This window comes from Ascaphus truei (genome assembly GCF_040206685.1).
Source record: "Ascaphus truei isolate aAscTru1 chromosome 20 unlocalized genomic scaffold, aAscTru1.hap1 SUPER_20_unloc_2, whole genome shotgun sequence".
Classification (NCBI taxonomy): domain Eukaryota; kingdom Metazoa; phylum Chordata; class Amphibia; order Anura; family Ascaphidae; genus Ascaphus; species Ascaphus truei.
Genome location: NW_027453858.1, coordinates 253579 through 278819, shown reverse-complemented (window position 1 = coordinate 278819; position 25241 = coordinate 253579). Strand labels below are relative to the sequence as shown.

The following is a 25241-nucleotide window of genomic DNA, read 5'->3' as shown; positions in this document are numbered from 1 at the left end:
TCTTTGTGTTACACATTCCCCTGAGTTTCCCAGATGTGTCCCTGTTAGTTACTGTGTGTGTCTTTGTGTTACACATTCCCCTGAGTTTCCCAGATGTGTCCCTGTTAGTTACTGTGTGTGTCTTTGTGTTACACATTCCCCTGAGTTTCCCAGATGTGACCCTGTTAGTTACTGTATGTGTCTCTTTGTGTTACACATTCCCGAGTTTCCCAGATGTGTCCCTGTTAGTTACTGTGTGTCTTTGTGTTACACATACCCCTGAGTTTCCCAGATGTGACCCTGTTAGTTACTGTGTGTGTCTCTTTGTGTTACACATTCCCCTGAGTTTCCCAGATGTGTCCCTGTTAGTTACTGTGTGTCTCTTTGTGTTACACATTCCCCTGAGTTTCCCAGATGTGACCCTGTTAGTTACTGTGTCTCTTTGTGTTACACATTCCCCTGAGTTTCCCAGATGTGTCCCTGTTAGTTACTGTGTGTGTCTCTCTTTGTGTTACACATTCCTCTGAGTTTCCCAGATGTGTCCCTGTTAGTTGCTGTGTGTGTCTCTCTGTGTTACACATTCCTCTGAGTTTCCCAGATGTGTCCCTGTTAGTTACTGTGTCTCTTTGTGTCACACATTCCCCTGAGTTTCCCAGATGTGACCCTGTTAGTTACTGTGTGTCTCTTTGTGTTACACATTCCCCTGAGTTTCCCAGATGTGTCCCTGTTAGTTACTGTGTGTCTTTGTGTTACACATTCCCCTGAGTTTCCCAGATGTGTCCCTGTTAGTTACTGTGTGTGTCTTTGTGTTACACATTCCCCTGAGTTTCCCAGATGTGACCCTGTTAGTTATTGTGTGTGTCTCTCTTTGTGTTACACATTCCCCTGAGTTTCCCAGATGTGACCCTGTTAGTTACTGTGTCTCTCTGTGTTACACATTCCCCTGAGTTTCCCAGATGTGTCCCTGTTAGTTACTGTGTGTGTCTTTGTGTTACACATTCCCCTGAGTTTCCCAGATGTGACCCTGTTAGTTACTGTGTCTCTTTGTGTTACACATTCCCCTGAGTTTCCCAGATGTGACCCTGTTAGTTACTGTGTGTCTCTTTGTGTTACACATTCCCCTGAGTTTCCCAGATGTGACCCTGTTAGTTACTGTGTCTCTTTGTGTTACACATTCCCCTGAGTTTCCCAGATGTGACCCTGTTAGTTACTGTGTGTCTCTTTGTGTTACACATTCCCCTGGGTTTCCCAGATGTGACCCTGTTAGTTACTGTGTGTCTCTCTGTGTTACACATTCCCCTGAGTTTCCCAGATGTGACCCTGTTAGTTACTGTGTGTCTCTCTGTGTTACACATTCCCCTGAGTTTCCCAGATGTGTCCCTGTTAGTTACTGTGTGTGTCTCTTTGTGTTACACATTCCCCTGAGTTTCCCAGATGTGTCCCTGTTAGTTACTGTGTGTGTCTTTGTGTTACACATTCCCCTGAGTTTCCCAGATGTGTCCCTGTTAGTTACTGTGTGTGTCTTTGTGTTACACATTCCCCTGAGTTTCCCAGATGTGACCCTGTTAGTTACTGTATGTGTCTCTTTGTGTTACACATTCCCGAGTTTCCCAGATGTGTCCCTGTTAGTTACTGTGTGTCTTTGTGTTACACATACCCCTGAGTTTCCCAGATGTGACCCTGTTAGTTACTGTGTGTGTCTCTTTGTGTTACACATTCCCCTGAGTTTCCCAGATGTGTCCCTGTTAGTTACTGTGTGTCTCTTTGTGTTACACATTCCCCTGAGTTTCCCAGATGTGACCCTGTTAGTTACTGTGTCTCTTTGTGTTACACATTCCCCTGAGTTTCCCAGATGTGTCCCTGTTAGTTACTGTGTGTGTCTCTCTTTGTGTTACACATTCCTCTGAGTTTCCCAGATGTGTCCCTGTTAGTTGCTGTGTGTGTCTCTCTGTGTTACACATTCCTCTGAGTTTCCCAGATGTGTCCCTGTTAGTTACTGTGTCTCTTTGTGTCACACATTCCCCTGAGTTTCCCAGATGTGACCCTGTTAGTTACTGTGTGTCTCTTTGTGTTACACATTCCCCTGAGTTTCCCAGATGTGTCCCTGTTAGTTACTGTGTGTCTTTGTGTTACACATTCCCCTGAGTTTCCCAGATGTGTCCCTGTTAGTTACTGTGTGTGTCTTTGTGTTACACATTCCCCTGAGTTTCCCAGATGTGACCCTGTTAGTTATTGTGTGTGTCTCTCTTTGTGTTACACATTCCCCTGAGTTTCCCAGATGTGACCCTGTTAGTTACTGTGTGCCTCTTTGTGTTACACATTCCCCTGAGTTTCCCAGATGTGACCCTGTTAGTTACTGTGTGTCTCTTTGTGTTACACATTCCCCTGAGTTTCCCAGATGTGACCCTGTTAGTTACTGTGTGTGTGTCTTTGTGTTACACATTCCCCTGAGTTTCCCAGATGTGACCCTGTTAGTTACTGTGTGTGTCTCTCTTTGTGTTACACATTCCCCTGAGTTTCCCAGATGTGTCCCTGTTAGTTACTGTGTCTCTCTTTGTGTTACACATTCCCCTGAGTTTCCCAGATGTGTCCCTGTTAGTTACTGTGTGTGTCTTTGTGTTACACATACCCCTGAGTTTCCCAGATGTGACCCTGTTTGTTACTGTGTGTCTCTCTTGTGTTACACATTCCCCTGAGTTTCCCATATGTGTCCCTGTTAGTTACTGTGTGTGTCTCTTTGTGTTACACATTCCCCTGAGTTTCCCAGATGTGACCCTGTTAGTTACTGTATGTGTCTCTTTGTGTTACACATTCCCGAGTTTCCCAGATGTGACCCTGTTAGTTACTGTGTGTCTTTGTGTTACACATTCCCCTGAGTTTCCCAGATGTGACCCTGTTAGTTACTGTGTGTGTCTCTCTTTGTGTTACACATTCCCCTGAGTTTCCCAGATGTGACCCTGTTAGTTACTGTGTGTGTCTTTGTGTTACACATTCCCCTGAGTTTCCCAGATGTGACCATGTTAGTTACTGTGTCTCTCTCTGTGTTACACATTCCCCTGAGTTTCCCAGATGTGTCCCTGTTAGTTACTGTGTCTCTCTTTGTGTTACACATTCCCCTGAGTTTCCCAGATGTGACCCTGTTAGTTACTGTGTGTCTCTTTGTGTTACACATTCCCCTGAGTTTCCCAGATGTGTCCCTGTTAGTTACTGTGTGTCTTTGTGTTACACATTCCCCTGAGTTTCCCAGATGTGACCCTGTTTGTTACTGTGTGTCTCTCTTGTGTTACACATTCCCCTGAGTTTCCCAGATGTGTCCCTGTTAGTTACTGTGTGTCTCTTTGTGTTACACATTCCCCTGAGTTTCCCAGATGTGACCCTGTTAGTTACTGTGTGTGTCTCTTTGTGTTACACATTCCTCTGAGTTTCCCAGATGTGTCCCTGTTAGTTACTGTGTGTCTCTCTTTGTGTTACACATTCCCCTGAGCTTCCCAGATGTGACCCTGTTAGTTACTGTGTGTGTCTCTCTTTGTGTTACACATTCCCCTGAGTTTCCCAGATGTGTCCCTGTTAGTTACTGTGTGTGTCTCTCTTTGTGTTACACATTCCCCTGAGTTTCCCAGATGTGTCCCTGTTAGTTACTGGATGTGTCTCTTTGTGTTACACATTCCCCTGAGTTTCCCAGATGTGTCCCTGTTAGTTACTGTGTGTCTCTTTGTGTTACACATTCCCCTGAGTTTCCCAGATGTGACCCTGTTAGTTACTGTGTCTCTTTGTGTTACACATTCCCCTGAGTTTCCCAGATGTGACCCTGTTAGTTACTGTGTGTCTTTGTGTTACACATTCCCCTGAGTTTCCCAGATGTGACCCTGTTAGTTACTGTATGTGTCTCTCTTTGTGTTACACATTCCCCTGAGTTTCCCAGATGTGTCCCTGTTAGTTACTGTGTGTGTCTCTTTGTGTTACACATTCCCCTGAGTTTCCCAGATGTGTCCCTGTTAGTTACTGTGTCTCTCTTTGTGTTACACATTCCCCTGAGTTTCCCAGATGTGACCCTGTTAGTTACTGTGTCCCTTTGTGTTACACATTCCCCTGAGTTTCCCAGATGTGACCCTGTTAGTTACTGTGTGTCTTTGTGTTACACATTCCCCTGAGTTTCCCAGATGTGACCCTGTTAGTTACTGTATGTGTCTCTCTTTGTGTTACATATTCCCCTGAGTTTCCCAGATGTGTCCCTGTTAGTTACTGTGTGTGTCTCTTTGTGTTACACATTCCCCTGAGTTTCCCAGATGTGACCCTGTTAGTTACTGTGTGTCTCTTTGTGTTACACATTCCCCTGAGTGTCCCAGATGTGACCCTGTTAGTTACTGTGTGTCTCTTTGTGTTACACATTCCCCTGAGTTTCCCAGATGTGTCCCTGTTAGTTACTGTATGTGTCTCTCTTTGTGTTACATATTCCCCTGAGTTTCCCAGATGTGTCCCTGTTAGTTACTGTGTCTCTCTTTGTGTTACACATTTCCCTGAGTTTCCCAGATGTGACCCTGTTAGTTACTGTGTGTCTCTTTGTGTTACACATTCCCCTGAGTGTCCCAGATGTGACCCTGTTAGTTACTGTGTGTCTCTTTGTGTTACACATTCCCCTGAGTTTCCCAGATGTGTCCCTGTTAGTTACTGTGTGTCTCTCTGTGTTACACATTCCCCTGAGTTTCCCAGATGTGACCCTGTTAGTTACTGTGTGTGTCTCTCTGTGTTACACATTCCCCTGAGTTTCCCAGATGTGACCCTGTTAGTTACTGTGTCTCTCTGTGTTACACATTCCCCTGAGTATCCCAGATGTGTCCCTGTTAGTTACTGTGTGTCTCTTTGTGTTACACATTCCCCTGAGTTTCCCAGATGTGTCCCTGTTAGTTACTGTGTCTCTCTTTGTGTTACACATTCCCCTGAGTTTCCCAGATGTGTCCCTGTTAGTTACTGTGTGTGTCTTTGTGTTACACATTCCCCTGAGTTTCCCAGATGTGTCCCTGTTAGTTACTGTGTGTGTCTCTCTTTGTGTTACACATTCCCCTGAGTTTCCCAGATGTGTCCCTTTTAGTTACTGTGTGTGTCTTTGTGTTACACATTCCCCTGAGTTTCCCAGATGTGTCCCTGTTTGTTACTGTGTGTCTCTCTTGTGTTACACATTCCCCTGAGTTTCCCATATGTGTCCCTGTTAGTTACTGTGTGTGTCTTTGTGTTACACATTCCCCTGAGTTTCCCAGATGTGTCCCTGTTAGTTACTGTGTGTCTCTTTGTGTTACACATTCCCCTGAGTTTCCCAGATGTGACCCTGTTAGTTACTGTATGTGTCTCTTTGTGTTACACATTCCCGAGTTTCCCAGATGTGACCCTGTTAGTTACTGTGTGTCTTTGTGTTACACATTCCCCTGAGTTTCCCAGATGTGACCCTGTTAGTTACTGTGTGTGTCTCTTTGTGTTACACATTCCTCTGAGTTTCCCAGATGTGTCCCTGTTGGTTACTGTGTGTCTCTCTTTGTGTTACACATTCCCCTGAGTTTCCCAGATGTGTCCCTGTTAGTTACTGTGTGTGTCTTTGTGTTACACATTCCCCTGAGTTTCCCAGATGTGACCCTGTTAGTTACTGTGTCTCTCTTTGTGTTACACATTCCCCTGGGTTTCCCAGATGTGACCCTGTTAGTTACTGTGTGTCTTTGTGTTACACATTCCCCTGAGTTTCCCAGATGTGACCCTGTTAGTTATTGTGTCTCTTTGTGTTACACATGTCCGCTGAGTTTCCCAGATGTGTCCCTGTTAGTTACTGTGTGTCTCTTTGTGTTACACATTCCCCTGAGTTTCCCAGATGTGTCCCTGTTAGTTACTGTGTGTCTCTTTGTGTTACACATTCCCCTGAGTTTCCCAGATGTGTCCCTGTTAGTTACTGTGTGTCTCTTTGTGTTACACATTCCCCTGGGTTTCCCAGATGTGTCCCTGTTAGTTACTGTGTCTCTCTGTGTTACACATTCCCCTGAGTTTCCCAGATGTGTCCCTGTTAGTTACTGTGTGTGTCTCTTTGTGTTACACATTCCCCTGAGTTTCCCAGATGTGTCCCTGTTAGTTACTGTGTGTCTCTTTGTGTTACACATTCCCCTGAGTTTCCCAGATGTGTCCCTGTTAGTTACTGTGTGTCTCTTTGTGTTACACATTCCCCTGAGTTTCCCAGATGTGTCCCTGTTAGTTACTGTGTGTGTCTCTTTGTGTTACACATTCCCGAGTTTCCCAGATGTGACCCTGTTAGTTACTGTGTGTGTCTCTCTTTGTGTTACACATTCCCCTGAGTTTCCCAGATGTGTCCCTGTTAGTTACTGTGTCTCTTTGTGTTACACATTCCCCTGAGTTTCCCAGATGTGTCCCTGTTAGTTACTGTGTGTGTCTCTTTGTGTTACACATTCCCCTGAGTTTCCCAGATGTGTCCCTGTTAGTTACTGTGTGTCTCTTTGTGTTACACATTCCCCTGAGTTTCCCAGATGTGTCCCTGTTAGTTACTGTGTGTGTCTCTCTCTGTGTTACACATTCCCCTGAGTTTCCCAGATGTGTCCCTGTTAGTTACTGTGTCTCTTTGTGTTACACATTCCCCTGAGTTTCCCAGATGTGTCCCTGTTAGTTACTGTGTGTGTCTTTGTGTTACACATTCCCCTGAGTTTCCCAGATGTGTCCCTGTTAGTTACTGTGTGTCTCTTTGTGTTACACATTCCCCTGAGTTTCCCAGATGTGTCCCTGTTAGTTACTGTGTGTCTTTGTGTTACACATTCCCCTGAGTTTCCCAGATGTGTCCCTGTTAGTTACTGTGTGTCTTTGTGTTACACATTCCCCTGAGTTTCCCAGATGTGACCCTGTTAGTTACTGTGTGTCTCTCTGTGTTACACATTCCCCTGAGTTTCCCAGATGTGACCCTGTTAGTTACTGTATGTCTCTCTCTGTGTTACACATTCCCCTGAGTTTCCCAGATGTGTCCCTGTTAGTTACTGTGTGTGTCTCTTTGTGTTACACATTCCCCTGAGTTTCCCAGATGTGTCCCTGTTAGTTACTGTGTCTCTTTGTGTTACACATTCCCCTGAGTTTCCCAGATGTGTCCCTGTTAGTTACTGTGTGTCTCTTTGTGTTACACATTCCCCTGAGTTTCCCAGATGTGACCCTGTTAGTTACTGTGTGTGTCTCTCTTTGTGTTACACATTCCTCTGAGTTTCCCAGATGTGTCCCTGTTAGTTACTGTGTGTGTCTCTGTGTTACACATTCCCCTGAGTTTCCCAGATGTGTCCCTGTTAGTTACTGTGTGTGTCTCTCTGTGTTACACATTCCCCTGAGTTTCCCAGATGTGTCCCTGTTAGTTACTGTGTGTGTCTCTCTGTGTTACACATTCCCCTGAGTTTCCCAGATGTGTCCCTGTTAGTTACTGTGTATGTCTTTGTGTTACACATTCCCCTGAGTTTCCCAGATGTGTCCCTGTTAGTTACTGTGTGTGTCTCTTTGTGTTACACATTCCCCTGAGTTTCCCAGATGTGTCCCTGTTAGTTATTGTGTCTCTTTGTGTTACACATTCCCCTGAGTTTCCCAGATGTGTCCCTGTTAGTTACTGTGTGTCTCTTTGTGTTACACATTCCCCTGAGTTTCCCAGATGTGACCCTGTTAGTTACTGTGTGTGTCTCTCTTTGTGTTACACATTCCTCTGAGTTTCCCAGATGTGTCCCTGTTAGTTACTGTGTGTCTCTTTGTGTTACACATTCCCCTGAGTTTCCCAGATGTGACCCTGTTAGTTACTGTGTGTGTCTCTCTTTGTGTTACACATTCCTCTGAGTTTCCCAGATGTGACCCTGTTAGTTACTGTGTCTCTCTGTGTTACACATTCCCCTGAGTTTCCCAGATGTGACCCTGTTAGTTACTGTGTGTGTCTTTGTGTTACACATTCCCCTGAGTTTCCCAGATGTGACCCTGTTAGTTACTGTGTCTCTCTGTGTTACACATTCCCCTGAGTTTCCCAGATGTGACCCTGTTAGTTACTGTATGTGTCTCTCTTTGTGTTACACATTCCTCTGAGTTTCCCAGATGTGTCCCTGTTAGTTACTGTGTGTCTCTTTGTTTTACACATTCCTCTGAGTTTCCCAGATGTGACCCTGTTAGTTACTGTGTGTGTCTCTTTGTGTTACACATTCCCCTGAGTTTCCCAGATGTGTCCCTGTTAGTTACTGTGTGTCTCTTTGTGTTACACATTCCCCTGAGTTTCCCAGATGTGTCCCTGTTAGTTACTGTGTGTCTCTTTGTTTTACACATTCCCCTGAGTTTCCCAGATGTGTCCCTGTTAGTTACTGTGTGTGTCTTTGTGTTACACATTCCCCTGAGTTTCCCAGATGTGTCCCTGTTAGTTACTGTGTGTCTCTTTGTTTTACACATTCCCCTGAGTTTCCCAGATGTGTCCCTGTTAGTTACTGTGTGTCTCTTTGTGTTACACATTCCCCTGAGTTTCCCAGATGTGTCCCTGTTAGTTACTGTGTGTCTCTTTGTTTTACACATTCCCCTGAGTTTCCCAGATGTGTCCCTGTTAGTTACTGTGTGTGTCTTTGTGTTACACATTCCCCTGAGTTTCCCAGATGTGTCCCTGTTAGTTACTGTGTGTCTCTTTGTTTTACACATTCCCCTGAGTTTCCCAGATGTGTCCCTGTTAGTTACTGTGTGTCTCTTTGTGTTACACATTCCCCTGAGTTTCCCAGATGTGTCCCTGTTAGTTACTGTGTCTCTCTCTGTGTTACACATTCCTCTGAGTTTCCCAGATGTGACCCTGTTAGTTACTGTGTGTGTCTTTGTGTTACACATTCCCCTGAGTTTCCCAGATGTGACCCTGTTAGTTACTGTGTGTGTCTCTTTGTGTTACACATTCCCCTGAGTTTCCCAGATGTGTCCCTGTTAGTTACTGTGTGTCTCTTTGTTTTACACATTCCCCTGAGTTTCCCAGATGTGTCCCTGTTAGTTACTGTGTCTCTCTCTGTGTTACACATTCCCCTGAATTTCCCAGATGTGACCCTGTTAGTTACTGTGTGTCTCTTTGTGTTACACATTCCCCTGAGTTTCCCAGATGTGACCCTGTTAGTTACTGTGTCTCTCTGTGTTACACATTCCCCTGAGTTTCCCAGATGTGTCCCTGTTAGTTACTGTGTGTGTCTTTGTGTTACACATTCCCCTGAGTTTCCCAGATGTGTCCCTGTTAGTTACTGTGTTTGTCTTTGTGTTACACATTCCCCTGAGTTTCCCAGATGTGTCCCTGTTAGTTACTGTGTGTGTCTTTGTGTTACACATTCCCCTGAGTTTCCCAGATGTGACCCTGTTAGTTACTGTGTCTCTTTGTGTTACACATTCCCCTGAGTTTCCCAGATGTGACCCTGTTAGTTACTGTGTGTCTCTTTGTGTTACACATTCCCCTGAGTTTCCCAGATGTGACCCTGTTAGTTACTGTGTGTCTCTTTGTGTTACACATTCCCCTGGGTTTCCCAGATGTGACCCTGTTAGTTACTGTGTGTCTCTCTGTGTTACACATTCCCCTGAGTTTCCCAGATGTGACCCTGTTAGTTACTGTGTGTCTCTCTGTGTTACACATTCCCCTGAGTTTCCCAGATGTGTCCCTGTTAGTTACTGTGTGTGTCTCTTTGTGTTACACATTCCCCTGAGTTTCCCAGATGTGTCCCTGTTAGTTACTGTGTGTGTCTTTGTGTTACACATTCCCCTGAGTTTCCCAGATGTGTCCCTGTTAGTTACTGTGTGTGTCTCTCTGTGTTACACATTCCCCTGAGTTTCCCAGATGTGTCCCTGTTAGTTACTGTGTGTGTCTCTCTGTGTTACACATTCCCCTGAGTTTCCCAGATGTGTCCCTGTTAGTTACTGTGTGTGTCTCTCTGTGTTACACATTCCCCTGAGTTTCCCAGATGTGTCCCTGTTAGTTACTGTGTGTGTCTTTGTGTTACACATTCCCCTGAGTTTCCCAGATGTGTCCCTGTTAGTTACTGTGTGTGTCTCTTTGTGTTACACATTCCCCTGAGTTTCCCAGATGTGTCCCTGTTAGTTATTGTGTCTCTTTGTGTTACACATTCCCCTGAGTTTCCCAGATGTGTCCCTGTTAGTTACTGTGTGTCTCTTTGTGTTACACATTCCCCTGAGTTTCCCAGATGTGACCCTGTTAGTTACTGTGTGTGTCTCTCTTTGTGTTACACATTCCTCTGAGTTTCCCAGATGTGTCCCTGTTAGTTACTGTGTGTCTCTTTGTGTTACACATTCCCCTGAGTTTCCCAGATGTGACCCTGTTAGTTACTGTGTGTGTCTCTCTTTGTGTTACACATTCCTCTGAGTTTCCCAGATGTGACCCTGTTAGTTACTGTGTCTCTCTGTGTTACACATTCCCCTGAGTTTCCCAGATGACCCTGTTAGTTACTGTGTGTGTCTTTGTGTTACACATTCCCCTGAGTTTCCCAGATGTGACCCTGTTAGTTACTGTGTCTCTCTGTGTTACACATTCCCCTGAGTTTCCCAGATGTGACCCTGTTAGTTACTGTATGTGTCTCTCTTTGTGTTACACATTCCTCTGAGTTTCCCAGATGTGTCCCTGTTAGTTACTGTGTGTCTCTTTGTTTTACACATTCCTCTGAGTTTCCCAGATGTGACCCTGTTAGTTACTGTGTGTCTCTTTGTTTTACACATTCCCCTGAGTTTCCCAGATGTGTCCCTGTTAGTTACTGTGTGTGTCTTTGTGTTACACATTCCCCTGAGTTTCCCAGATGTGTCCCTGTTAGTTACTGTGTGTCTCTTTGTTTTACACATTCCCCTGAGTTTCCCAGATGTGTCCCTGTTAGTTACTGTGTGTCTCTTTGTGTTACACATTCCCCTGAGTTTCCCAGATGTGTCCCTGTTAGTTACTGTGTCTCTCTCTGTGTTACACATTCCTCTGAGTTTCCCAGATGTGACCCTGTTAGTTACTGTGTGTGTCTTTGTGTTACACATTCCCCTGAGTTTCCCAGATGTGACCCTGTTAGTTACTGTGTGTGTCTCTTTGTGTTACACATTCCCCTGAGTTTCCCAGATGTGTCCCTGTTAGTTACTGTGTGTCTCTTTGTTTTACACATTCCCCTGAGTTTCCCAGATGTGTCCCTGTTAGTTACTGTGTCTCTCTCTGTGTTACACATTCCCCTGAATTTCCCAGATGTGACCCTGTTAGTTACTGTGTGTCTCTTTGTGTTACACATTCCCCTGAGTTTCCCAGATGTGACCCTGTTAGTTACTGTGTCTCTCTGTGTTACACATTCCCCTGAGTTTCCCAGATGTGTCCCTGTTAGTTACTGTGTGTGTCTTTGTGTTACACATTCCCCTGAGTTTCCCAGATGTGTCCCTGTTAGTTACTGTGTGTGTCTTTGTGTTACACATTCCCCTGAGTTTCCCAGATGTGTCCCTGTTAGTTACTGTGTGTGTCTTTGTGTTACACATTCCCCTGAGTTTCCCAGATGTGACCCTGTTAGTTACTGTGTCTCTTTGTGTTACACATTCCCCTGAGTTTCCCAGATGTGACCCTGTTAGTTACTGTGTGTCTCTTTGTGTTACACATTCCCCTGAGTTTCCCAGATGTGACCCTGTTAGTTACTGTGTGTCTCTTTGTGTTACACATTCCCCTGGGTTTCCCAGATGTGACCCTGTTAGTTACTGTGTGTCTCTCTGTGTTACACATTCCCCTGAGTTTCCCAGATGTGACCCTGTTAGTTACTGTGTGTCTCTCTGTGTTACACATTCCCCTGAGTTTCCCAGATGTGTCCCTGTTAGTTACTGTGTGTGTCTCTTTGTGTTACACATTCCCCTGAGTTTCCCAGATGTGTCCCTGTTAGTTACTGTGTGTGTCTTTGTGTTACACATTCCCCTGAGTTTCCCAGATGTGTCCCTGTTAGTTACTGTGTGTGTCTTTGTGTTACACATTCCCCTGAGTTTCCCAGATGTGACCCTGTTAGTTACTGTGTGTGTCTCTCTGTGTTACACATTCCCCTGAGTTTCCCAGATGTGACCCTGTTAGTTACTGTGTGTCTCTTTGTGTTACACATTCCCCTGAGTTTCCCAGATGTGACCCTGTTAGTTACTGTGTGTGTCTCTCTTTGTGTTACACATTCCTCTGAGTTTCCCAGATGTGTCCCTGTTAGTTGCTGTGTGTGTCTCTCTGTGTTACACATTCCCCTGAGTTTCCCAGATGTGACCCTGTTAGTTACTGTATGTGTCTCTTTGTGTTACACATTCCCGAGTTTCCCAGATGTGTCCCTGTTAGTTACTGTGTGTCTTTGTGTTACACATACCCCTGAGTTTCCCAGATGTGACCCTGTTAGTTACTGTGTGTGTCTCTTTGTGTTACACATTCCCCTGAGTTTCCCAGATGTGTCCCTGTTAGTTACTGTGTGTCTCTTTGTGTTACACATTCCCCTGAGTTTCCCAGATGTGACCCTGTTAGTTACTGTGTGTGTCTCTCTTTGTGTTACACATTCCTCTGAGTTTCCCAGATGTGTCCCTGTTAGTTACTGTGTGTCTCTCTGTGTTACACATTCCTCTGAGTTTCCCAGATGTGTCCCTGTTAGTTACTGTGTCTCTTTGTGTCACACATTCCCCTGAGTTTCCCAGATGTGACCCTGTTAGTTACTGTGTGTCTCTTTGTGTTACACATTCCCCTGAGTTTCCCAGATGTGTCCCTGTTAGTTACTGTGTGTCTTTGTGTTACACATTCCCCTGAGTTTCCCAGATGTGTCCCTGTTAGTTACTGTGTGTGTCTTTGTGTTACACATTCCCCTGAGTTTCCCAGATGTGACCCTGTTAGTTATTGTGTGTGTCTCTCTTTGTGTTACACATTCCCCTGAGTTTCCCAGATGTGACCCTGTTAGTTACTGTGTGCCTCTTTGTGTTACACATTCCCCTGAGTTTCCCAGATGTGACCCTGTTAGTTACTGTGTGTCTCTTTGTGTTACACATTCCCCTGAGTTTCCCAGATGTGACCCTGTTAGTTACTGTGTGTGTGTCTTTGTGTTACACATTCCCCTGAGTTTCCCAGATGTGACCCTGTTAGTTACTGTGTGTGTCTCTCTTTGTGTTACACATTCCCCTGAGTTTCCCAGATGTGTCCCTGTTAGTTACTGTGTCTCTCTTTGTGTTACACATTCCCCTGAGTTTCCCAGATGTGTCCCTGTTAGTTACTGTGTGTGTCTTTGTGTTACACATACCCCTGAGTTTCCCAGATGTGACCCTGTTTGTTACTGTGTGTCTCTCTTGTGTTACACATTCCCCTGAGTTTCCCATATGTGTCCCTGTTAGTTACTGTGTGTGTCTCTTTGTGTTACACATTCCCCTGAGTTTCCCAGATGTGACCCTGTTAGTTACTGTATGTGTCTCTTTGTGTTACACATTCCCGAGTTTCCCAGATGTGACCCTGTTAGTTACTGTGTGTCTTTGTGTTACACATTCCCCTGAGTTTCCCAGATGTGACCCTGTTAGTTACTGTGTGTGTCTCTCTTTGTGTTACACATTCCCCTGAGTTTCCCAGATGTGACCCTGTTAGTTACTGTGTGTGTCTTTGTGTTACACATTCCCCTGAGTTTCCCAGATGTGACCATGTTAGTTACTGTGTGTGTCTCTCTTTGTGTTACACATGTCCCTGAGTTTCCCAGATGTGTCCCTGTTAGTTACTGTGTGTGTCTCTCTCTGTGTTACACATTCCCCTGAGTTTCCCAGATGTGTCCCTGTTAGTTACTGTGTCTCTCTTTGTGTTACACATTCCCCTGAGTTTCCCAGATGTGACCCTGTTAGTTACTGTGTGTCTCTTTGTGTTACACATGTCCCTGAGTTTCCCAGATGTGTCCCTGTTAGTTACTGTGTGTGTCTCTCTCTGTGTTACACATTCCCCTGAGTTTCCCAGATGTGTCCCTGATAGTTACTGTGTCTCTCTTTGTGTTACACATTCCCCTGAGTTTTCCAGATGTGACCCTGTTAGTTACTGTGTGTCTCTCTGTGTTACACATTCCCCTGAGTTTCCCAGATGTGACCCTGTTAGTTACTGTGTCTCTCTGTGTTACACATTCCCCTGAGTATCCCAGATGTGACCCTGTTAGTTACTGTGTGTCTCTTTGTGTTACACATTCCCCTGAGTTTCCCAGATGTGTCCCTGTTAGTTACTGTGTGTCTCTCTGTGTTACACATTCCCCTGAGTTTCCCAGATGTGACCCTGTTAGTTACTGTGTGTCTCTTTGTGTTACACATTCCCCTGAGTTTCCCAGATGTGACCCTGTTAGTTACTGTGTGTCTCTTTGTGTTACACATTCCCCTGAGTTTCCCAGATGTGTCCCTGTTAGTTACTGTGTCTCTCTTTGTGTTACACATTCCCCTGAGTTTCCCAGATGTGTCCCTGTTAGTTACTGTGTGTGTCTTTGTGTTACACATTCCCCTGAGTTTCCCAGATGTGTCCCTGTTAGTTACTGTGTCTCTCTTTGTGTTACACATTCCCCTGAGTTTCCCAGATGTGTCCCTTTTAGTTACTGTGTGTGTCTTTGTGTTACACATTCCCCTGAGTTTCCCAGATGTGTCCCTGTTTGTTACTGTGTGTCTCTCTTGTGTTACACATTCCCCTGAGTTTCCCATATGTGTCCCTGTTAGTTACTGTGTGTCTCTTTGTGTTACACATTCCCCTGAGTTTCCCAGATGTGACCCTGTTAGTTACTGTATGTGTCTCTTTGTGTTACACATTCCCGAGTTTCCCAGATGTGACCCTGTTAGTTACTGTGTGTCTTTGTGTTACACATTCCCCTGAGTTTCCCAGATGTGACCCTGTTAGTTACTGTGTGTGTCTCTTTGTGTTACACATTCCTCTGAGTTTCCCAGATGTGTCCCTGTTAGTTACTGTGTGTCTCTCTTTGTGTTACACATTCCCCTGAGTTTCCCAGATGTGTCCCTGTTAGTTACTGTGTGTGTCTTTGTGTTACACATTCCCCTGAGTTTCCCAGATGTGACCCTGTTAGTTACTGTGTCTCTCTTTGTGTTACACATTCCCCTGGGTTTCCCAGATGTGACCCTGTTAGTTACTGTGTGTCTTTGTGTTACACATTCCCCTGAGTTTCCCAGATGTGACCCTGTTAGTTATTGTGTCTCTTTGTGTTACACATGTCCGCTGAGTTTCCCAGATGTGTCCCTGTTAGTTACTGTGTGTCTCTTTGTGTTACACATTCCCCTGAGTTTCCCAGATGTGTCCCTGTTAGTTACTGTGTGTCTCTTTGTGTTACACATTCCCCTGAGTTTCCCAGATGTGTCCCTGTTAGTTACTGTGTGTCTCTTTGTGTTACACATTCCCCTGGGTTTCCCAGATGTGTCCCTGTTAGTTACTGTGTCTCTCTGTGTTACACATTCCCCTGAGTTTCCCAGATGTGTCCCTGTTAGTTACTGTGTGTCTCTTTGTGTTACACATTCCCCTGAGTTTCCCAGATGTGTCCCTGTTAGTTACTGTGTGTCTCTTTGTGTTACACATTCCCCTGAGTTTCCCAGATGTGTCCCTGTTAGTTACTGTGTGTCTTTGTGTTACACATTCCCCTGAGTTTCCCAGATGTGACCCTGTTAGTTACTGTGTGTGTCTCTCTTTGTGTTACACATTCCCCTGAGTTTCCCAGATGTGACCCTGTTAGTTACTGTGTGTGTCTCTTTGTGTTACACATTCCCCTGAGTTTCCCAGATGTGTCCCTGTTAGTTACTGTGTGTGTCTTTGTGTTACACATTCCCCTGAGTTTCCCAGATGTGACCCTGTTTGTTACTGTGTGTCTCTCTTGTGTTACACATTCCCCTGAGTTTCCCATGTGTCCCTGTTAGTTACTGTGTCTCTCTTTGTGTTACACATTCCCCTGAGTTTCCCAGATGTGTCCCTGTTAGTTACTGTGTGTGTCTTTGTGTTACACATTCCCGAGTTTCCCAGATGTGACCCTGTTAGTTACTGTGTGTCTTTGTGTTACACATTCCCCTGAGTTTCCCAGATGTGACCCTGTTAGTTACTGTGTGTGTCTCTTTGTGTTACACATTCCCCTGAGTTTCCCAGATGTGTCCCTGTTAGTTACTGTGTGTCTCTTTGTGTTACACATTCCCCTGAGTTTCCCATGTGTCCCTGTTAGTTACTGTGTCTCTCTTTGTGTTACACATTCCCCTGAGTTTCCCAGATGTGTCCCTGTTAGTTACTGTGTGTCTCTTTGTGTTACACATTCCCGAGTTTCCCAGATGTGACCCTGTTAGTTACTGTGTGTCTTTGTGTTACACATTCCCCTGAGTTTCCCAGATGTGACCCTGTTAGTTACTGTGTGTGTCTCTTTGTGTTACACATTCCTCTGAGTTTCCCAGATGTGTCCCTGTTAGTTACTGTGTCTCTTTGTGTTACACATTCCCCTGAGTTTCCCAGATGTGTCCCTGTTAGTTACTGTGTGTGTCTCTTTGTGTTACACATTCCCCTGAGTTTCCCAGATGTGTCCCTGTTAGTTACTGTGTGTCTCTTTGTGTTACACATTCCCCTGAGTTTCCCAGATGTGACCCTGTTAGTTACTGTGTGTGTCTCTCTTTGTGTTACACATTCCCCTGAGTTTCCCAGATGTGTCCCTGTTAGTTACTGTGTGTGTCTCTGTGTTACACATTCCCCTGAGTTTCCCAGATGTGTCCCTGTTAGTTACTGTGTGTGTCTCTTTGTGTTACACATGTCCGCTGAGTTTCCCAGATGTGACCCTGTTAGTTACTGTGTCTCTCTTTGTGTTACACATTCCCCTGGGTTTCCCAGATGTGACCCTGTTAGTTACTGTGTGTCTCTTTGTGTTACACATTCCCCTGAGTTTCCCAGATGTGACCCTGTTAGTTACTGTGTGTCTCTCTGTGTTACACATTCCCCTGAGTTTCCCAGATGTGTCCCTGTTAGTTACTGTGTGTCTCTCTTTGTGTTACACATTCCCCTGAGTTTCCCAGATGTGTCCCTGTTAGTTACTGTGTGTGTCTCTTTGTGTTACACATTCCCCTGAGTTTCCCAGATGTGTCCCTGTTAGTTACTGTGTGTCTCTTTGTGTTACACATTCCCCTGAGTTTCCCAGATGTGACCCTGTTAGTTACTTTGTCTCTTTGTGTTACACATTCCCCTGAGTTTCCCAGATGTGTCCCTGTTAGTTACTGTGTGTGTCTCTTTGTGTTACACATTCCCCTGAGTTTCCCAGATGTGACCCTGTTAGTTACTGTGTGTCTCTTTGTGTTACACATTCCCCTGAGTTTCCCAGATGTGACCCTGTTAGTTACTGTGTCTCTTTGTGTTACACATTCCCCTGAGTTTCCCAGATGTGACCCTGTTAGTTACTGTGTGTGTCTTTGTGTTACACATTCCCCTGAGTTTCCCAGATGTGACCCTGTTAGTTACTGTGTGTGTCTCTTTGTGTTACACATTCCCCTGAGTTTCCCAGATGTGACCCTGTTAGTTACTGTGTCTCTTTGTGTTACACATTCCCCTGAGTTTCCCAGATGTGACCCTGTTAGTTACTGTGTGTCTTTGTGTTACACATTCCCCTGAGTTTCCCAGATGTGACCCTGTTAGTTACTGTATGTGTCTCTCTTTGTGTTACATATTCCCCTGAGTTTCCCAGATGTGTCCCTGTTAGTTACTGTGTGTGTCTCTCTTTGTGTTACACATTCCCCTGAGTTTCCCAGATGTGACCCTGTTAGTTACTGTGTGTCTCTTTGTGTTACACATTCCCCTGAGTTTCCCAGATGTGACCCTGTTAGTTACTGTGTGTCTCTTTGTGTTACACATTCCCCTGAGTTTCCCAGATGTGACCCTGTTAGTTACTGTGTGTGTCTCTCTTTGTGTTACACATTCCCCTGAGTTTCCCAGATGTGTCCCTGTTAGTTACTGTGTGTGTCTTTGTGTTACACATTCCCCTGAGTTTCCCAGATGTGACCCTGTTTGTTACTGTGTGTCTCTCTTGTGTTACACATTCCCCTGAGTTTCCCAGATGTGACCCTGTTAGTTACTGTGTCTCTTTGTGTTACACATTCCCCTGAGTTTCCCAGATGTGACCCTGTTAGTTACTGTGTGTCTCTTTGTGTTACACATTCCCCTGAGTTTCCCAGATGTGACCCTGTTAGTTACTGTGTGTCTCTCTGTGTTACACATTCCCCTGAGTTTCCCAGATGTGTCCCTGTTAGTTACTGTGTGTCTCTTTGTGTTACACATTCCCCTGAGTTTCCCAGATGTGTCCCTGTTAGTTACTGTGTGTGTCTCTTTGTGTTACACATTCCCCTGAGTTTCCCAGATGTGTCCCTGTTAGTTACTGTGTCTCTTTGTGTTACACATGTCCCCTGATTCTCCTCCCACAGGAGCCGAGGCCCCCTCTCCCCTCTCAGAGACGTCTCAGAAATTGGTCTGTGCCGTGGGACTGGCCGTCGGGATCATCGGGATCATTATCGGGGCTGTGCTGACTATTAAAGGGATGAAGCAAAGTGCTGCACAGGGGAGGGGCAAGCGCTGATCTGCAGGGGGTGGGGTCATCGCTGATCTATACAGGGGCTGGGGTCATCGCTGACCTGCACAGGGGGTGGGGTCATCGCTGACCTGTACAGGGGAGGGGTCATCGCTGACCTCCCAAATACTTCACAGCTATTACTTTCCTTACTCTGTACAATCCCCTGCTCCCTACCGTGCTGCTCCATTATACAGGAGCTGTGCTTTTAATAAAGTGTATATATATATATATATATATATATATATATATATATTTCACTTTCGTTTTACAGCTTCACTTCTTTTGATCAAAACTGTATTTCATTCAGTGACACCCTAATAAAGTAATATTTCAAATTCCACTAGATATCTGCAAAGTGCCGCAGTGTCTGTCTCTATAATTAATATTTTGTCTCGTCCTCACCCCAACACCCTAACGTTAGTTAACTGTAAATATTGTGATTTGTTTTCTCTTTGTTCGTACTCACATGTGTGGCCCTTGTGTTACACTGGCCATACACCTACTACAGGTCCGGAACCACTGGGCTAAATTGTTTCAGGAAAAGAATCGTTACATCTTGTGCTATCAGCTGCAGCGCTGAAATATCATAGTATGAAATATTCCAGGCACAAGATCATGGTTAGGATTTCTGTTATTGTTTTCCATCATTTCCCACACACATTATCAGATTCCTTTTCTCCAGGGAAAAGTTGACATTTCAGAACATTATTTTATTACTAAAAATAGTGCGCGCGGTCCCAAAAATCTTGTAATGTCCCAAAATTGTGAATACAATTCTCTCTGCAGCTCCGCACTCTCCCGTGGTCAGCGGGGCAAACAACCGAAGCAATAGCACCATATAGCAGGGCGCAAAAGAAGAAAAAACACACTATTAGTATAAACTTAAAAATGATTAATATTTATAATAAGCATAAGATAAAAATAATACTTACATAATAAAACAGGATCACAATAAATCTATCCATCTGTACCTAGATTGGATTTATTGTGATCCTGTTTTATTATGTAAGTGTATTATTTTTATCTTATACTTATTATACATATTAATCATTTTTAAGTTTATACTAATAGTGTGTTTTTTCTTCTTTTGCGCCCTGCTATATGGTTCTATTATTTTATTAGTACAGTAGCGTGGGACTCTGCAGATGTGCACTGGGGGTGGTTAGCAGGTTGTGCTTGTTTGCCAACTCTTTTGTGAATGGAGAGAAATTAAACTGGTTTATGGTTATTTCATTACTGGGTAGGAGACTCATCCTACTTCTGTATCCTTTACTTCTGTTGTCATTTGTGCCTGTACTTATGTCAAACACAGTATCATCTATCACAGTATCATGTATCATGATAAAAAAGACCACTGATAACAATCACAACGGCAGACCTGGTTGGTAACGCCTGACAGGTGGAGTTCCCATATTTCATCACCCAGTACAGTAGACTGGCCACCACCATTCCTTCCATTGTTAGAGAACATCGGTCCATTCTTTCATTGGACCCACTCATTAAAAACCATCACTTGCTTTGATCCTAAATTTGTCTTCAAGAAGTCACAAACTCTAGGCAATATCATCTCTCCAAGCATGTTTCGGAGACCCACCACAGCAAATAGAACCAGGGGTCCTTTCCTTTATTAAAGGGATACTACCAATTATTTCATGACGTACTGTACAGTAATACGAATTTTGTTATATACCTACTTACCTGTGAGTGTAACAAATAATATGTTGGATTCACCACAAGACCTCTAAAAGTGCAGATACTTGAACATATGAGATTAATTGAACACAGGGACACAATGCATCCTTTATCTAAACACATTGTCCACTGGGCACCCGCAAAAACTTTAGATGCACCTCCATTGACCATGTCAAATTATAATCCAAGGGAGGTGATAGGACGAGTTTATTACATCAGCATGAGGCCTATTGGATATTCATTCTTGACAACCTTCTAAACCTCCTTGAGAAAGCCCCCCAGCAGTGTGAAACGCGTGGGAGGATTGTTTGGTTTTTAAACATGTATTTGCTTGAATAAGCCTTCATTTTTCAAGTCAGGTTCCAGTTTTTCGTAGGGTTGCAGCGCTCCGTTCTTTATTTCTATCACAGTATCATGACCTAATATAAATAAGAAATGTTTAGGGCCAGCTCAAAGACCAGGACCACTGACGGTGGAGAGTCGGGACAAGTGTCCCAGGACTGGTGCTGTAGGTTTAAGGGACACCGGGGGGCCACCTCTGGAACTGGGGACGTGCAGCCATTAAGTCATCTGCCAGGTATAGCCGCTTGCCTTGCACTGGCCGGTTTGCGGTCGGTGACCCTCTCTCGCACCTCAGGTAAGCATTTTAGCATAAACTGCTCTTTGACCATCAGGTCATGGTTGTCACCTCACACCCAGCAATCCACCGTTTAGACTGGTGCTGTAGCCGGGACATCAACTCAAGGTGTGTGTCCGCGGACCCTTTGTTCAGGGCTCTGAACTGGGTCTGGTAGATCTCTGGGGTAATGGCATACCATTTCAGGAGAACCTCCTTCACAACCAGACGATCCCTCGCATCCTCCCCATCCATCTTACGGTGTGTCATGGCTGCTTTGACATGCAGCTGAGTGACAAGGTATTTGACCCGGTCCTCAGGTAGGTTGTGCATTTTGCAATAGTTCTCAAAAGACCCCAGATATACTGTACATCTACCGGTATGTCCTCACAGAATGTGGCAAAGCTGCCAAATGTGAGTATAAGTGCCAGACAGGCCCGGGACTCCGACTTCCAGAGGATGATCTGGACCTCGATCTGAGGAGCTGGAGCAGGCTGACTCACTCAGCAGTGGTGGCCCCCGCTGCCCAGGAGTTTCACGCCAGATGTACGTGGGCATGCCCACCTCCGCGGCAGCCGGCCCTGCCGGATCCTCCACCAACTCATCACCAGAATTGGTGGGCGATTATTACCTCAGGGCTGGACCATGACTCAACTCTAGCCACTGAGCACTGCGTCAGGTTAGCCACCATCTGCTTCTTGTCGAGGTTCCCGGGCGGTACTCCACACTTTTCACACCGGAGTGTGATCTGGTCCTTGGTCCAGGACCGATAATTGGCCAGCATCTTTGTAGTCTTGTCTGTAAATCAGGTAAGGAAAGGAAAAAGGAAATGACGCGGCGGTCACAGCTCCTCCAATCAGCCTCACGCAAGTAGAAAAAATAAAAAACTTTATTTATTATGCAACATGAACAACAGCAAGTGAACACTCTGACGCGTTTCGTCTGGGGTCAGACTCTTTGAAAAAGTCTGACCCCAAACGAAACGCGTCAGAGTGTTCACTTGCTGTTGTTCATGTTGCATAATAAATAAAGTTTTTTATTTTTTCTACTTGCGTGAGGCTGATTGGAGGAGCTGTGACCGCCGCGTCATTTCCTTTTTCCTTTCCTTACCTGGCTTGTTATACACGGCTGGAGCACGCCGACATCACCACGCCGACATCACCACGCAGCTGGACATCGCGCTGCATTATCTTCAGCTACACTGGCAGATCACGCAGGCAATTCGTGAGTACTGACCGCTGAACTCTTCTCCGCTGGACACAGGGTGCAGGTGAGGCTGTATCGGATTGCATGGACTTACCTTTGGGCATTTCCTAGGAGGTGCCAACTGTACTTCTACCGAATAATGCCCCCCACCCTGTAGTAGTCTACAATTGGATGAAATTTATTGTTTATATCTTATTAAGTGATGTCTTCCTCCTCATGTACTATGGACTGAAAAACAGCCTTGGTTTTAGTAGCCCCAGGGATACAAGGGGGTCATTCCCCAATATTTTTCTATTGTCTGTAAATCAACTAAGCTACAATGAATTAACTAAGCTACAATGAATTAACTAAGCTACAATGAATTATAAGGGTTGGGTAACGGTTTATGGGGGCTATGCACTAAGCAGTGATAAGTCGTTTTAAGAGCGCAAAGTGCTCTTAGAACGTGAAGGTCCGCCGAGAGCTATGCACTAAGCCGCGCAAACAGGCACTTTGCGCTCTAAAACGGGCTTTTTCTTTGAATTTTTTCAAAGTCCAACTTTGCTCGTACGATCAGCTGTTTGCGCTGAATCCTGTCCTTCTGCGGGATTCACTAAGCAACGCAAACTGATCGTACGTTACAGGGGGCTGAATAAAGCTCACCAGCTAAGGCAGGTGATAACAAAAGCTGGACTTAGAAAAAATTCTTTGTTTAACTTTTTGCAGGCGCAAAACCAATACAACAGGCCGGCGGGTGTCCCCGGCTGACCCCCCAGGGGTCCCCAAGGGAGGCAGGGGGTCGCGTGGGTGTCCCCGGCTGACTCCGCGGCCGTCCCGGGGTCCCCGCGGGCCTGCGGTACCAATGTTGTGCCAACAAAAATACTAAACAATATTTCTAACTAAATACACCCCCCTAACACATACAGTACAATAATGTGCAAAATAACTATTATCCCGATATGGATAATAGATTATTTGCCCATTATTAAACACTGCATTAGTATACCTAAATAAAGTCAATAAAAACAGTAGCCAGCTAATCCAATGAATACAAGCAGTAACAACATCAGCAATGAATTAATTAAACCATTAACCAATTACACCAATTAATTCCTAAACCAACTCAAAATGAATAGTAACACTAACCAATCAAACCAATTAATTACAACATTAATAAATGTTAACATTAAAAGACAAAGAAATACATTCAAACAATCTCAGAAAGAACCATAAAACACATTAGCCAACATAATACAACATTAACTACAAACGAACACCAATCGCAAACATTTTATTACATTAAGCATGAAAAAAAAAAACAATCACATCCACAGAAGAAACTGACATAAAAATATCAACAGCAATAGCAAGCCACAAATGCCCCCCAAATATTGGCATAATAATGTATTAATCTGTACCCTAAAGTGGTACAGATTAATATATTATCAGTCAATATGCCGGCCCCAAAAAAATCAAAAATCACATCCAAAGAATAAACCTGTAAAAAGAGACATTTACAAACATTGAATATCTTACTTACCATTAGAAGCGGTGGCCCTCCGACGTAGACACGCGAAGCATTGCAGCCTATTAAATCCTAATCATTATCATTTAACAGATCAGCCGCCCGTCAGCCAGGCATGAACCCAGGCTGGGAAGGCAAATGCAACGGGGCTTGTTAGAGGTGAGGAGCGGCGCATTCCAGGTATCTGCCAGGTACATACCGGGTATTTGCTCGAATAAAGTGTGTCGGTGCAGTACATTGCACGCACGATAAGCCAGTGTTGGGCACGTCTGATAAAAAATGGGCTGAGGGCATTAGTGAATCGCGCCGCCGGCTTCATTTTTTATCGGACGTGCTAATTTTTTTCAGGCCTGCGCAAAAGCTCGGAGCTTAGTGCATAGCCCCCTTTGTCTGAGTACTGGAATAGTTGTAACTCTGACTTCTGTGGCCTTCAAAATTGTGACCTTACTCAGGACAGATGTTCCTGTAAGACTATCGTTGCTTAGCCTGGCGATCCCGCCGCTATGCCACCAGAAAATAGCCTATCACGGGAGACCAGGACTAACACACCTGGGATCAATTTGCCAGACAGAAACACAGAGTTTATAAAGTTAATTTATTGGAAAAAGAATTATCCACAGTGATTAACAGCAAATCAACACAAACACAACTGGGAAACCCTATAAACCTAGATGCAGTGACCCCCCTAAAGAGATTTTCTCTGTTCTTCCTGCAATGTCTATGCAGCTTCTTCCAGATTCTTCACAGCTGCTGCTCCAAACAAAATCTGATTCACAACTAAAACACTCTGAGCTCACAGCTAACAAAGAGCTGCTCTTATCTCAACAGAAAACTCCCCTCCCTCAGGTGTTTGCAACATGACCCAGCCCCTGATTAGTGGGTGGAAGGGGAACAACTAAGCCATTTACATGCAAAAAGTTACTTGTAAAGATGAGACCATTTGGCCACTTTACAACAGTCACCTGAAAACAAAATTAACCCCTGGTCCCTGAAGTGCTGGAACCAGGCTACAGAATACATATACACAAATAGCATAAAACAAATGTATTAATGACAGGTAGGGGTAATGGCAGGCTTGATCTTTATTAAAAGCAGTCACATTTACCCCAACCATCACAGTCTCCATGGGTAATGAATCCCACACTGTAACTGCCCTTACTGTAAAGAACCCTTTCCTTTGTTGCTGGTGAAATCTCCATTCCTCCAACCTTAATGGATGACCCCGTGACCTTTGTACTGCCCGTGGGATGAATAGTTCTTTTGAAAGCTCTTTGTACTGTCCCTGAATATATTTGTAAATAGTTATCATATCCCCTCTTAGACACCACCCCTTTTTTTTTCAATTGTGTATTTTATCCATTTTTCTTCAAAAGGCATCAATACATAGTATGACCCGCGTTATCTTTTTTAACTGCCACAGCCATACTGATTGACATACAAACATACAGTATAAGACAATGTTGGGGGTAAGGAAAGGAAAACCAAGGTGGGGGGGCAGAGGAAGAGGGTCGCTGAATTATTTTCTGCTGGTTGTGTGATGAACACTGCTTTTTGTTACCTTCCAATTAATGGATGCTCCTGTGTCGCCTGCTGAATCTGTGGTTAGATCCATCTATTCCGAATTTTTCAATAGATGGAATTGTGTTCTGGTTCCACAATGCTGCGGTCTCGCACCTCA

General features: G+C 44.6%; 1 protein-coding gene across 1 annotated transcript in view; it reads left to right on the top strand.

The window, feature by feature from the left end:
* Positions 1-18890, top strand: part of LOC142474712 (HLA class II histocompatibility antigen, DP alpha 1 chain-like) — a 69684-nt gene extending 50794 nt beyond the window's left edge. The window contains exon 4 of the mRNA XM_075580897.1: positions 18400-18890. Coding sequence (XP_075437012.1) covers positions 18400-18551 — 152 coding nt within the window. The 3' untranslated portion in view covers positions 18552-18890. The remainder of the gene's footprint in view (positions 1-18399) is intronic.
* The last annotated feature ends 6351 nt before the right edge of the window (positions 18891-25241 follow it).